The 14476-nt window shown below is 39.3% G+C and overlaps 1 protein-coding gene and 1 long non-coding RNA gene across 6 annotated transcripts in view; one reads left to right on the forward strand and one right to left on the reverse strand.

The window, feature by feature from the left end:
* LOC120779028 overlaps positions 1-14476 on the forward strand; it is a 256412-nt gene that overhangs the window by 181603 nt on the left and 60333 nt on the right. The window lies entirely within an intron of this gene.
* LOC120779023 lies at positions 467-1768 on the reverse strand. Its single transcript, XM_040111145.1, has one exon. The coding sequence runs from the start codon at positions 1570-1572 to the stop codon at positions 949-951; it is 624 nt and encodes a 207-aa protein (XP_039967079.1). The 5' UTR covers positions 1573-1768; the 3' UTR covers positions 467-948.

Raw genomic sequence — 14476 nt, forward strand, 5'->3', positions numbered from 1 at the left:
CTGCATATAATGCTTTTTGGTAACAATTAGAGTCGAGTTGAAGCCAGTAAGTATTTGATTCATGCAAATAAATATCAAAGTCATTATAGTATGCCTTTCGAACTGCCGCTCTTGGTGCAGATCAAATGTGCAGTTCAAGCGCTGAGAGCGTGAGTCCAACTAAGCTGAAAGAGTCGTGCTGTTTGGGTTGTAGTCGCAGCTTATAATTCAGCGCAGCGGGATTGAAACAGCTTTTGGTGATTTTGTGTAACTACTGACATATACATATATTCTTAATTGCGCGATTGTTGCTCTTTCTTTAACCCCTGAATTGATTACTTACCGCGTCTTCAAAGCAACAATGATTTATTTTTGGCCAAAAAGCCGGTCCAAAAATATCAAAAAAATACATAGCATGCAAAAAAATAATTAAGCGTCATGTTAATTAAGCGATAAGAACGTGGGGCAAAGGTAAAAAACAATCAGCTTGTTATTGCAAATCCCACTTTTTGGGTTATATTTATTGTTGTTTATAACTTTTTGCTCAGTGATGCTTTTGTGATTGCTTTAGCACTTTTTTGTGACATGAGAATTTACGTTTCGAACAAAGGCAAGTATGGCTCGCTCAAAAACAATTGCTTTGGCAAGTAATTTGTGCTACTGAAATACATATGTACATGCATGTATATACTTTGTGTACATATATGTATAGCTATATGCCAAATGGTGTATACTTAACATAAGAATAATGCAATTTTCATACTCGAACAGCGCAGGCTGGCAAGCAGTACAATATTTCGGTTATGGATAAAGTTATGGAATCGGTTATGACTAACTTCAACATATTTGAAAATATATAAAATACAAATAATAAATAATAAATACTAAAAGCTTAAACTTAAATGTTAGAAATGCGCAGGCGAGCGAATCCATGTGTGGATGCGTTTGTGTATATAATTGGCTAACACTTTAGCCGAAGAAGCTGCCCCGCGAGTTGATGGCGCCGGCGAAATTCGCGAATGAACCGTTTCTTTGCGCTTCGATCGCCGCGGCGTTGATGAACCAGAAAGGCCTTTGATCCTCGGGCAAGCGATTAAGTATGGCCACCAGCTCTCTATCGTCTTTCGCGTCGATTGGCAAGCGATTGGGCGCACTACCGACCACAGGCGCGCCAGCATTGGTGGGTCTGGCGGCCGCGCTGTTTACTGTATTTATATTAGGTTGCACATTATCAGCATCGCCGCTGCCAAAACGATTCGCAATACCATCGGCTACTGGTCGTGCGGTTGGCGTGGCCAATTGCAGATAGTTGGACTCGGGGAATACTATTGGTATGTAACTCGCTGGTGGCTTTTGTGTGGCACCAAACGCCAGTGCTGGTGGCTCATCTGGTTGTCCAAAGCGATTGCCAATATCCACGTTGCTGTTGTTGTTATTATTGTTGACGTTGTTGTTCATGTTGTATTTGTCCTTCTGATTGAGACCCGGTGGCCGTATGCCCGCAAAGGAGGGACGCTGCGCCGCGGCCATTTGGAGCAGCAGCAAGCTGACAAAGGTGAAAGTGTTGCGTTGTTTGTTGTTGTTGTTTGGCATTATTGTTTATCAACTTTGTGTTTATTTTTTAACGAAATTATAATCACACGATCGCGAATTTACGAAATGTTTACTAATGCGTCTTAATTCACTTTGCGAATGCTACTTTCTTCGGCGTCTTCGCTGTTTTGGCGTGATCTGTGCTGTTTAACGACTGTGATGCTACAACTTGGCGCTCGCTGGTTTTATACTCGCTTATTGTTGTACACAGCTTTTTGGCGTGCTTGTCGCAAATATTGCCATAACTCAGCTGAGGCCGCTCTCCAGCCCGCTTGAGTCATACTAGTTGTTCGTCACGACTCTCTCTCGCGATCGCGTTTATAACTGCCTCACTTGGATCCCCGCGCATCAGTGGCGCACGAAGTATGTACTTCTTATCGCGTGCAGATGCTGTGCCCTTACTTAGACCCCGCCATTTGTTGCTACTATAAAGAAACGCCCAGTTATCGCCAATTACTCGCGCGCTGCCGCCTTTGACAGTACATAAATGCCGCTGCAGTTGTGCTCACTATAGTGTTTTTTTTTGTAATTATGTTACATACCCATACCGACAACTTTATTTTCCAGTTCAGCGGGCTAAACATGTTTGACAAGCGGATTGTGACTTCACTTTTGCTATTTGCTTTTGACATTGACTTTAAGCGTTAAAGCGTTATTTCTACATGCATCTGTGGCTTTAGTGCGCGCTCAGCGTATAATTTACGAGCATAACTTCTTTGACTGCAATTTCATTCATCTCGGCCGTTGTTGCGCTTTAATCATTTATGGCACATATTTTATGCTGATATTTTGAATTGGAGTTATTGAACTGCATGTCAATAATGTGTTGGGTCTACTGACATACACACTCTTGAAACTAACAGTGCTCATAATAATGATAACGGTTTTTGGAGAAAAGTCATTTTAAGGTCATCCGTTTTTACGACTAAAAAATACCAAAAAAATTTGAAGAAAATTCAGTTTTATCGGACAAGTCGAATAAGAACGCGTTTCATACCCAAAATATCCACTAAACTCATTCGAACGCACTCGCGAGAGATGTCGAGCTCTCTTGCCATCTCTCTCACATGCGTGACGATTTTCAAGTACCACATCTTTCACTCCTTTAATATTTGCATCGGTTGAAGAGGTAGACAGTCTTCCAGAACTCTCTGCTCGCTTCTGCTCGCTTGTCACTAAAAATAACATGCTAGAGCAATAACAAAGTTATCGAATAGAATTTACAGGTCAATTGCAAAGACCACGGGCTGCCATAGTAAAACACATTGTTTAGCAGAATTAGCTTTTTGTTCAACATAGTTCCCTTCAAGGGTTATACACTGCTTATAGCGACCCTCCAACGTATCGATACCTTTTTTGTTGAACGATTTGCCCGCTGCTTCAAAATAGGCTTCAGTTTCGACGATCACCTCTTCATTCTACCAAAATTTCTTCCCACCGAGCATTGTTTTGAGACCTGAGATAAGGAAATAGTCGCTGGGGTCGCCAGATCAAGATAATAAGGTTGACGCGTAAACATTTTGATTCCCAATACATGGATTGTTGCTATCGTTTTCACAGACTCATTTAGTACCGCGCATTGTCTTCTTGAAACAGCACTTTCTCTTTCTTACAATGCGGTCATTTTTCAGACAAATTGAACTATCCACATTAAGCCCTTGTATGTAAAACTTTTTTTATTTGACGAGAAGTTGGGTTAGGTTTGATGGCTGATCAAAGATTGCATGTGGATATAGTAATATGTAGTCCTTTGTAACAAGGCCATAGAAAAGAAGAACTCCTGTGATGGAACTTAGCAAAACACTTAGTTTTGCCGTTTAGTTCCCATTCCGGCCAGCTCGGAAGGATGTCTGAAGGTATGCGCTTCCAAATGTTTAAATCTTGAGCTTCCAAACGCAGGTCAGTCAAGAAGAAATTGTTGAGCTGTTTCCACCTCATTTCCTTCATACACCTTTCGCAAATGGTGTCTGACAGGTTTCCTAGCCTTACTGCTTGGACGCTAATAGGCCAATGGCCCGTTAAAAGCCCCAAAACTAGGGAGGGGCTAGCCTTTCTAAGGGCAAAGAGATCACTAGATCTCTTACGTTTGTTTTTGGACCAAAAGGCTTTTGCGACAGCGCAAATACCGATAGTGGCCTAGCGCTGGCCAAGCTTCCAAAAAACCCAGCTATCTAGCTGTAGAACACAAGAGGATTCCGCTCCCATTTCACCGGTTGCGGTTCTAGGGTGTCTTTTTTTCTGGCTCATCAGCTTTACAGTTTCCTGCGATTCCGCTGTGGATTGGTACCCATACCCGGCTTATCACGACATTCTACTACTGATAGCTAGTTTAGGCACTCTTTGACCAGCCCTAAAAGTACTGTTAATATGGATGGTCACTTCTACCTTCTGCCTGCAGCCTCGGCGTGGAAGGCACTGCAATAATCAGGAAGTCTGAAGCTGGAATTCATAGAGCGCTTTTGACAGTAAACCGCTTCACAACCCTTTAACTGCTATAAATTATGTTCTTTTATAGAAACTTATTTTTATATGTGAGCGGCTTGGTCATATCGTCCGAATGGACGAAAACACTCAAGCTCTGAAAGTATTCGACGCAGTATCCGCCGGGGGAAGTAGAGGAAGAGGAGGTGGAGAAGTGCCTGGCTTCGCTTGGAATCTCCAATTGGCGCCACCTTGCGAAAAGAAGAAACGACTGGCGCGCCTGTTGTTAACTCGACTGTAACTGTGTAAGCGGTTTCTACGCCAGTTAAAGTTTGGACTTAAACTCTCGAAAAATAATTAGGTGAAATCCAGATTTTATAACTAAAATATTCTGACGCAATCTTAACTGAAATTAAACGCTTTTTTTTCGGCACAGAGCCTCATCTAAGCGTTTCAAGTGAAATTAATATTTTAATTTTTTTTTTTTGTTTTTGGTTTGTTGATAATTTGAAATATTTCCCACATTCCCACAGCTTCCTTATGAAGCTTCACGTGTCGGAATTCCCGGTGTCTCCGTATCGCGACAACAAATTTACGTGTGCTCAGTGAGTATCTCGCTGAGTCAGCTCATCTCATCATAAACAAAGTCCACGCCGTAGCAGACGTCATAAAAATTAACGACACCACTCGTGGTGGAAGTCAAAAAAATCGACTCACTCATAGTCAACGTAATTGATTGAGCAATTTGCTGCTCTCAACAGCTCACACGACGCGCTCAAAAAGTGGGTGTGGGTGCACGATTTGGCTGTATGTTGGTGGGAGAGGGGACATTGGCTGTGAACTCTAGGCAATAAATGAATATTATCACACCAAGGCGCAATACATCACGCAAAAAACAACAACAACAACAATAGATTGATGTATGATGCATTTGCACTTTTTATGCACACAAAGATGACACAGCAGTTGCAAATGCATATACATATATATGTATATATAAATATGTCATCGAAATACTCCCTTGCCAATACATACATATGTACATTATCGATGAGCGCCGCTTGCCGGCATTTAAGCAATAAAAACAACAAGTGTGACAGCAGACATCCGAACGCCAACTTGCTTCCAGTCACTGCTGCAACAGAGCAAACACAAAACAAAAGTGAGCAAGTGGTTGGGTATTACCCAAAACCGCGACGTAAAAACCCAAACAACAACAAAACACAACAGTGAACTTGTTGTAGGCAATGTTTGATATGTATATATTTGTATTTGTAGTGAACTATACTACAACAAGAGCGGCCTACATTGACACATAAAGGTACGTGGCTAAATGGGTGTTACAATAGGGTTTATGGAAAGTGAGAAAGCCGCATATAAAGTCAGATGTGCTGAAGCTTGTAATGTTCTGTTAAGTTGCCAATGTAAGTTGTTGTTTTTGTTGTAACGGGTACCTTATCCCGTTTGGATGGTAAGAATACGATAAGTTGTCGTCGACGTCATCCAATGGAAGGCCCAGGACGTGCTGTTTCGATGAGGTCGGACCAAAGAGAGAAGGGTGTCAGATGAGTAGTGTTAGCAGGGCATTCAAAGAGGTGGCCAGTGCCATGCGGGGACTCATTGCACCCTGGATATATATTTGATATGTCAGGCTCTATTCTGGATAAGTAAGAGTTTAGCCTATTATAGTATCCAGAACGAAGTTGCGCTAGGAAACTTGAGCTCTTCGTCTGCGATGGGTGGTGGTTTGACTCCGAAAACGCCATTCACTGGAGTCGGTGAAGGTGTTGGTGGTTCCACTGTGAATGGCGGTCAGTGCTTGTCGGAAGTTTGTTGCGTCCAAAGTCTGATCGGCCTACTGTCTAATGTCGTCGAATTGAATTGAGGAATAACCTCTTAATGTTCCTAGGAGGCGGCTTCGCTCTAAAAAGGTGACTACAGGTGTGATTTCTGCGAAAACATCCCAGCAGGAACTGCCAGGATAGGAGTTCATTATGCTCCTTAACTGAGAGCATAAGCGCCTCACTATGTAGGATAGGAGACATCCTTCTGTCGTAGTCCGAAGTGCAGTGTTTTGACAAGTCCGAAGCTTTTTCATCTGCGTTCCACTACATTCAGGCGACTATATTGGTGCGATTCCCGATAGAAAATATTTGGAATTCATCAGGCACCAAACCTTGAATGAATAGTAAGATTATAAGCTCCTGTCTATGGTGACGGTACTTCTACCTAACTACTTATAGTACCTATAACAACACATAATACTTTACAACACACCAAATCAAACACCCCTTATTGCCATAGCAATCATAATTACGAGCGAAAAGTGCGGGTGCTTTGAAAGTGTCACGCGAGTAATCACCTACGACTTATCTTTGCGGCAAAGCCATACGTATTTTCCACTATTATGCTCATTTCTATTTGCCTAATGATTTGTTTTTGCTTACTAATGAGCTTCATTGTGGTCTCCAACTTCACAAATTCTAAGAATATTAGTTTAGCAAAATAAAAATGGAATTTCGGTCAGGGTGATGACAACCGCCTACACACTCACACCAAATTGACAAGTTATGAATATTAGCGAAGAAAAAATTCTTGTTTATTAATGAGTTTAAGGTAGCGACAGCTTTTGTTGTATTTTGTCAAATCTTGACAGAAATTTGTAACAGGTTTGCTCACCTAACGGTTGTTTGGAACATAATCTGTCAATTTGACGTCTGTTCTAGGTAGGTTTGACTATTCGTAGAACCTCCTGCATCTGCTCTTACGTTTCACCTTCTCTCTCAAACCATTTTGAGGTTTCGATGAAACTACTTATGTCTGATATGCTTTTGGTGGAAATCCATTCAAGGTTTGGTGCTTGGTGGATTCCGAGTGTTTTGTGTCGGATCTGTGCTAGAGCTGGGCATTCGCAGAGAAAGTGGAAGATTGTTTCCTTGTTCCCTGCTACTCCGCAGCCACGGCAGATGTCGTTGTAGGGCAAGCCCATTTTGGACGCATGTTCCCCAAATGGCCAGTGCCCTGTTGTGGTAGCTGTTATTCTGTAAATACTTTTTCTTGACCTATTTAATAAGTCTGTTCTTGTTTCGCATTAGAATTTTAAGTGATACAGAGACATAGACATTTGAAACCTGATGAATTATACGATTTTCTTATGCCCGGGAACCCAAATTATGAAAAAAATGGAATTGACTTGCCAGTAAGTTTAAAGCTTTTGTTTATCACGCTAGAGTTTATCTTTGGCGACGACAAAGCTAGCAATGTCGTCTTTTGTGTATAAAATAGTTCACTGTATTGTAGTTGTTCAGTATAACTCCACTGACCTTCTCTTGACCTAGTAATTCTACTTGTAAGATGCTGAGTTTAGTAGACGAATGAAGATAGAAATGTGAAGATCCTCGGAGTATATATACCCGTCCTTACTCTGTAGTCGATTTTGGATCTGTTGGTTTAGATTGAGATAGTTTTCTCCACCCCTACTAAACCTTCCTCCATTCACCTCTAGAGGGTATTCTCATCTGGAAGCCTCTATAGAGATCCAAGAAGATATAGTCTGATCTACTTATATTTAATTTGATCTGATTTAGAATATCGTTATATATCCAATAAAAAAATGTCAATCCACACTCAAACACACGTTTCCTTTTCTTTGCTCCCAGAATAGGGTCTACCAATATGAACGACATGATGTTAAAATGAAATAAAGCTGAAAATTAAATGTTAAATGAACGATAAATCGCATGATCTTGGCGCCCCTTTGTCAGATCATTTCTCGAAATTAACGAGTCGCCAAACTTTGCACACACTTTGATCACGTTTAGATGTGAAAAATGAGGCGGCGCACAGTCGTGTTGGAAATAGAGTTCGTCGACTTCCTCAAATTCTGTGAAAGAAGTCGGTCAATATCGACAACATTATAACGCTTGCTATGAATGACAATGACATTTCCTGCCCCACTTTGAAGGTCCACAGTCCGCACCAAACTGGTCAATTTTCGGGGATACAATTGCGTTTCCTGAACCACACGAGGATTTGACTCATTCTAATAGTTACGGTTTTATTTGTTGGCAAAGTCATTAAGCCAGAAAAGCGTCTTATCTAAAAAGATGATTTTTCGTTGAAAATCATCGTTGGCTTCCATGATTTCTTGTGGTTAATCGGCAAAGCTATGCCACTTCAATTGGCTTCAGTTCTTCTCTCAACACATTCTTATACAGTTGCAGAGCCAAGTCCAACGGCAACGTTTGTCATGTTGTCATCGGAGGCAGACCCAAGTATGCAAAACGACGTTGTACTGACCAAGTCGGTTGGGCCTTAAAATCGACCTGGACAGAAGCGATATTTTCTTCACTAAGGGGCTTTTCTTTGACGTGAAGATGATATACTAATCGTGGAGATTATAATTACTTTAGTGTTTTGTAATTATCTGTGCTCAGAAAGCGCATTTTGAAAACTGTGTTTTCAGTTAAGAGCTCTTACAGTAGTCTCACAGGAAGCCTATTTTTAGGACAGTGTCTAAGCGTTGCACCAAAGTCAAATGTGACAGGACGATATTACAAACCTTACTGAACACACTGACAAAATTTGACACAAATCCTCAAACAAACATGACCACCACGCGCTTTCAAAATTCTGTCATCCCTATTGGTAGACGCTGTATGTGTTTTACTCTTACCTTACAATCGCTCTAAGAAACCGTATCGTATTTAAAATCCAAGTTCCGCCGGCGCATTTTATGAATCAAAATACTTCGCGATTTTCGCACTCAACTCCTTCCAACGATTTTAGTGTGTATTTAGTGTTCGGTTTCACCCAAAACGAGTCCTTAACTACTCGTTTTTGTATTATTGGTAATTTTTCGATAAAATAAATAAATAAAAAATATATTGAAATTCTTACTATCTTCAAAAAATTGCGCCTCTCTCTTCTTCATCAAGTGCATAACTCGTTATGTCTTAAATTATATACTATAACCGGTCGTATATTCGTCTCTTATTTTCGATGTTTAAATAAAAGCTTTGGTAGTTCACATTTTCCGCACTCGGGTACATTCTTTTGTTTAATTTTTAATTCACAATTTTGAGAAATGCTTACCGCTACTCGCCTCTATGACGTAAATCAAATTTTTAAAAGCCATACTTGAATCGTTTATTGTCTTATCAGGAATGTTGAAGACAGTTAAGAATCGTTTTGTGGTGCTTCACATTCTTAGAATGCAGCATATCGCTTTTTAAAAATGTTATACAATGCTTGACATTTGGTTAATTTTCAAATTATTCTTAATTGATATTGTGTTAGGTCAGTAAGTATTGAGAATGAGCTCAGCGAGTAAATAAACAAAATAACGAGTATGGGACTCTTTACTTGAGTCATAGCATGTTGTTGAGAACGAACATAAAACCACTTTTTTTGTAAATAATATGTGCTAGCAGCTGTCTTCTTAAAATTTACATAAATAACTTGTTTCTTGGAGGTTTGAAGAAACTACCCCGAACCGGATCCCACAGTTTATCTGATATCTTTCTGTCTATACGCGTACTAAACAATTAGTTTATGAGGTATTGATATGAAAATTTGTAAACGTCTTTTCCTTCTCAAGAAGCTGCTGATTTATTGGAACCGCCGATATCGGATCACTATAGCTGCCATACAAACTGATCCATCCAAATCGAGTTGTTTTATGGAAAACTTGTTCATTTCATGAGATATCAACACGAAATTTAGAGTGATCTATTCTTTAAAACAACACTACAATCTCCGAGAAAATTGTTTAGATCGAACCACTATAGCATATAGCTGCCATACAAACTGATCCATCCAAATCGAGTTGTTGTATGGAAAACTTGTTTATTTCACGAGATATCAACACGAAATTTAGAGTGATCTATTCTTTAAAACAACAGTACAATCTCCGAGAAAATTGTTTAGATCGAACCACTATAGCATATAGCTGCCATACAAACTGAGCCATCCAAATCGAGTTGTTGTATGGAAAACTTGTTTATTTCGCGAGATATCAACACGAAATTTGGCATACTTTATTTTTTATAGTAATGGTACAATCACCCAGAAGATTATTTAGATCGGACGGCTATAGCATATAGCTGCCATACAAACTGATCCATCAAAACACAATCCTTATATGGAAAACTTTTTTATTTGAGAATATTTCTAATTAAAATTTCATTTCATAACCATTTTTGCATTTTCTCAATCCCCGCTCTCTACTCTCCGCCACATTTTACAACAAACACTGCAAATTTTAACTTTGGTTGATTGAAAGCTATAAAAGAAAATTTACTCGCTGTCTTGTTTGAGTGTGCCACTCGTTAAAGGGTAAATAGCACCATGCAGTTAAGAAGAAATTCGGGCGAGTAATAATATCGAAATACTTTCATTGCATAGCGACAGCATAAAACGGAAAGCATAAACGCTTTTCGTCCAAAGGAAGGACTTCAACGGGAATAAACAGGAAAATAGATATGTCTGTCTGTTAAATGCAGCAGCGCAATGAAACTCGTAAAATTTTAAATTATTATGGCCAATGAATGTTAAATACTGCCTAAATAAATTGAGCTACACACAAACAAACATGCATACATACATACAAATACACGTACATACTATACATAAAAGTACTTATGTCTTGCGTTCTTATGTAAATAGCTTGCTTTCGGCAATCAACTTTTACTAGCCAAAAGTTGAAGCAGGTTAATAATATGCGACAACAATTTTAAGTACGAATTCTAGGAAAAATGCATCTGCCATGCTGTGTGGGGTCAGCCGGCTGCCATGGACGCGCTGAGAGCGTATAGAACTGAGCCATAAATATAAACGAGCTTTTGTGCAGAAGACAGCAGTTTTCTTATTTCAAATTTATTACACGCCTTAATTGTGAGGATTTTTGAGTGGACTCTTACATTTAAAGTGATGAAAGTGATTTGAAGAGGTGTGGGTGTTGAGAAACTCAAGTTATTTTCCACACTCACTTGGTGGTAGTTGGAAGTCAACTGAGAACGTTTGGCAAAAGGAAGTCAAAGCTTGTATTTATTATAATGGAGATTAATTTTCTAAGAAAAACAACAAAAATGTTAATTTCGGCTTTACCCAAGCTGCAATAGCGCTCACAGATTCAAGTTTGCTTATACTCGTAAGAGCTTGATTTTCAGTTCGTATGGCAGCTATATGCTATAGTGGTCTGAACGATTTCTTCGGAGATTGTGTCGTTGCTTTAAACAATAATTTTGAACAAATTTCGTGTTAATATCTCGGCAAATAAAAAAGTTTTCCATACAAAGACGGGATTTTGATGGATCAGTTTGTATGACAGCTATATGCTGTAGTAGACGAATCTGATCCATTTCTTGTAGAATTATACCATTACCTTAGGCAATAATGTCAGTAAATTTTCGTGAAAATATCATGTGAAGTAAACAAGTTTTCCTTAGAAGAGCTTGACTTTTAACGTTCAGTTTGTATGGCAGCTATATGCTACAGTGGTCCAATTTGATCCATTTCTTTAAGGATTATACCGATACCTTAGAAAGTAATAGGTACCAAAATTTGTGAATATATCTCGTGAAATAAAAAAGTTGTCCATACAAAAATTAGATTTTCAACACTCAGTTTGTAAGGCAACTATATGCTATAGTGGTCCGATATCTTTGTTTGCAATAAGTAAGTAGCTTCTTGGAGAGAAAAAAACGTATGCAAAATTCCAGATTAAATTTCTGAATTTTCAGTTTCAATTTCGCAGTTTCCGATACAACCGAATCATCCAAGCGGTATCCCTATCCCTGGCTAATAGTTAATAATATTCCATAAGTATAAGTAAGCTAAGTAACAGCAATGTCAAGCGAATATACATACATACAACCATGGCTGCGATTATTTGCAGTGGTTTGCAAGCGACACACCGTCGCTATCGCAACTCGAGAAGTTCAAAAAGGTGTGCGCTTTTTATCGCACGCAAGTACATATGCAAATCACACCGACCGAGGCGGTCTTTTGCAGGTGAAAAGCTAAAAGTTTGCCTGTTAAATATTCCACCAAAAACTTCACAATCTTGTTGCATCCCTTGCTGTTGTTGTTGTGCTTTGTTTTTTGTGCTGTGTGATTTTTTGTTTGGTTGCCGAAAGCCAAGGCCAAAGTGCAAGTTGCCAACTTGCCAAAGAAAGGAAGCCACCAGCAGAAACAAAAACAATGCAGCCATTTGTAGTAAAACGTAGAGCAACAACAGCGACAACAACAGCAACGAAAAAGAACTATTTAAAATGCACACAAACCAAATGAGCAAAAGTCATTTGTGTATCTGTGCCTTCGCCGGCGCCGACGACACGACATGTGCGTGCATGTGTGTGTGGTTGTGCTCGTGCATAGGTGTTTGAGTACCAACGGGAAGCAGACCAACTTTTCGGCAGCGTGGCAAAGTGACACGTGGGCGTTGTGGTAGGTAACCTAAAAGCTGCGCTGCGGGCGTACGCTCCAATGCATGTGTGTGTGTAGCAGCTTATATGTGTGAGTGTGTCCGTATATGAGTGGCTAGATATGTTATACATTGTAGGTACGCTTGTATTTAAATAAATTTATATTGCACCTTTTGACAATTCGAGGCAATAAAATGAATGCCACTTGTCTTGCACAACTATGCGAGGTGCGGCGACAACAATTTCAATGAGACAAAAAGTTGCTGTACGAAAAATTTGGAAGAACTGTATTTATGTATGCGCATATTTGGATCGATCATATATTTTTAGAAAATTTTAGAAGTAGTTGCAACGAAATTGCTGCAAACTTTGTTTGGTAGATGAAGTAACTATTTTTTTATTGAAGGAAAGTCGAGATATAACGGTTACCGACCGGTCCGATAATTCTTGGAATTTGCTACTTTGGAAGAATTGTAAGGTTATTCATACAAAATTTGATCATTGAGGAGTGATAATAAAAACAGAAACTATAATATCCTACACAAATAAAAAAATTCCATGCAAAGACTAGATTTTGGTCGTTTAGTTTGTATGGCAGCTATATGCTATAGTGGTCCGATCTGAAAAATTTATGAATATGTTATACTGTTACAGCAAATAGTAATATATGCCAAATTTCGTGAAGATGCCTTGCCAAATAAAAAAGTTTTCCATACAAGGACTTCGGTTTGATCGGTTAGTTTGTATGGTAGCTATAAGCTATAGTAGTCTGATTTTAACAATTTCTTAGGATATTGTACCGTTACTTTATATAATAATCCATGCCAAATTTTGTAATCATACTCAGTCAAATAAAAAAGTTTTCCATACAAGAACTTGATTTTATTTGGCCAGTTTGTATGGCAGCTATACGCCATAATTGTCCGATCTGAACAATTTCTTCGGAGATGGTAGCGATGATATAAATAGTATGATATGCCAAATTTCGCAAACATACTTAAGAAAATAAAAAAGTTTTCCATACAAGAACTTGAATTTGATCGGTCCGTTTGTATGGCACCTATATGATACAGTGGTCTGATCTTAACAATTTCTTCGAATATTGTACCGTTATTTTATACAATAACGCCTGCCACGTTTCGTAAATATATCTTTTTAAATGAAAAAGTTTTCCATACAAAGACTTGAATTTGATCGGTCAGTTTGTATGGCAACTATATGCTATAGTAGTCCAATATCAGTGGTTCCGACAAATGAGCAGCTTCTTAGGTAGAAAAAAGCTTGGCTAAAATTTCAGATTGATTACTCAAAAACGGAGGGACTAGTTTGCACATAAACGAACGATAAATATTATATAAGCTGTTCAGGGTATAAAAAGTGCTTTAACTAACGCGTGTATCGCAACTCTTTCGACGCATAAATTTTCGTGTTGCCGTTGAATTGTTCTCAGAGAAGCATTGCGTAATGCATAGCAATATTTCTGATTTAACTTTAACGAAACGTAAAAACAAGTAGCAATAACTCACACTGCGAATAAATACTTACACTTGTACAACTACAAATGTTGCAAGTTGTTGTATTTGCACCCACTGCACTCCGGAAGCATAAGCAAAGATATTCAGTCATTTTGTACACACTCGCTCATCGCGCAAGCCCATTGACAAAGCGGATGAGAAGCGCTTGGCAACGGAAGTTGGCGGTCCCAGCGCGGTGTCGCTGCTGGTGCGCGCCCGCTGTGCCAACAATCTTAAAAATTGCACACAATTGCAACGCAATAAAAATGCAATCACATATTCATACAAATTGCAATGGAGGGCGAGTGCTGCACAGTGGCGGGGCAGCGGAATTGTAGCGCTGAGGCGCTTTGCAAGGAACCTCGCAAGGAGCGCGCAAGAAATATTGAAATTCTATGACAAGACGCTGCCATCCAATGCCAACATAAGCGCACATATATTTATCATAAATACACACATCTATATACATATGTGTATCAATGTGCTTGTGTGGGTGTGTGTGCTGCAATCGCTTTGCTTTGACTTGCGCTGTTATATTTCGCA

Source organism: Bactrocera tryoni, chromosome 5 (assembly GCF_016617805.1).
Source record: "Bactrocera tryoni isolate S06 chromosome 5, CSIRO_BtryS06_freeze2, whole genome shotgun sequence".
Classification (NCBI taxonomy): Eukaryota; Metazoa; Arthropoda; class Insecta; order Diptera; family Tephritidae; genus Bactrocera; species Bactrocera tryoni.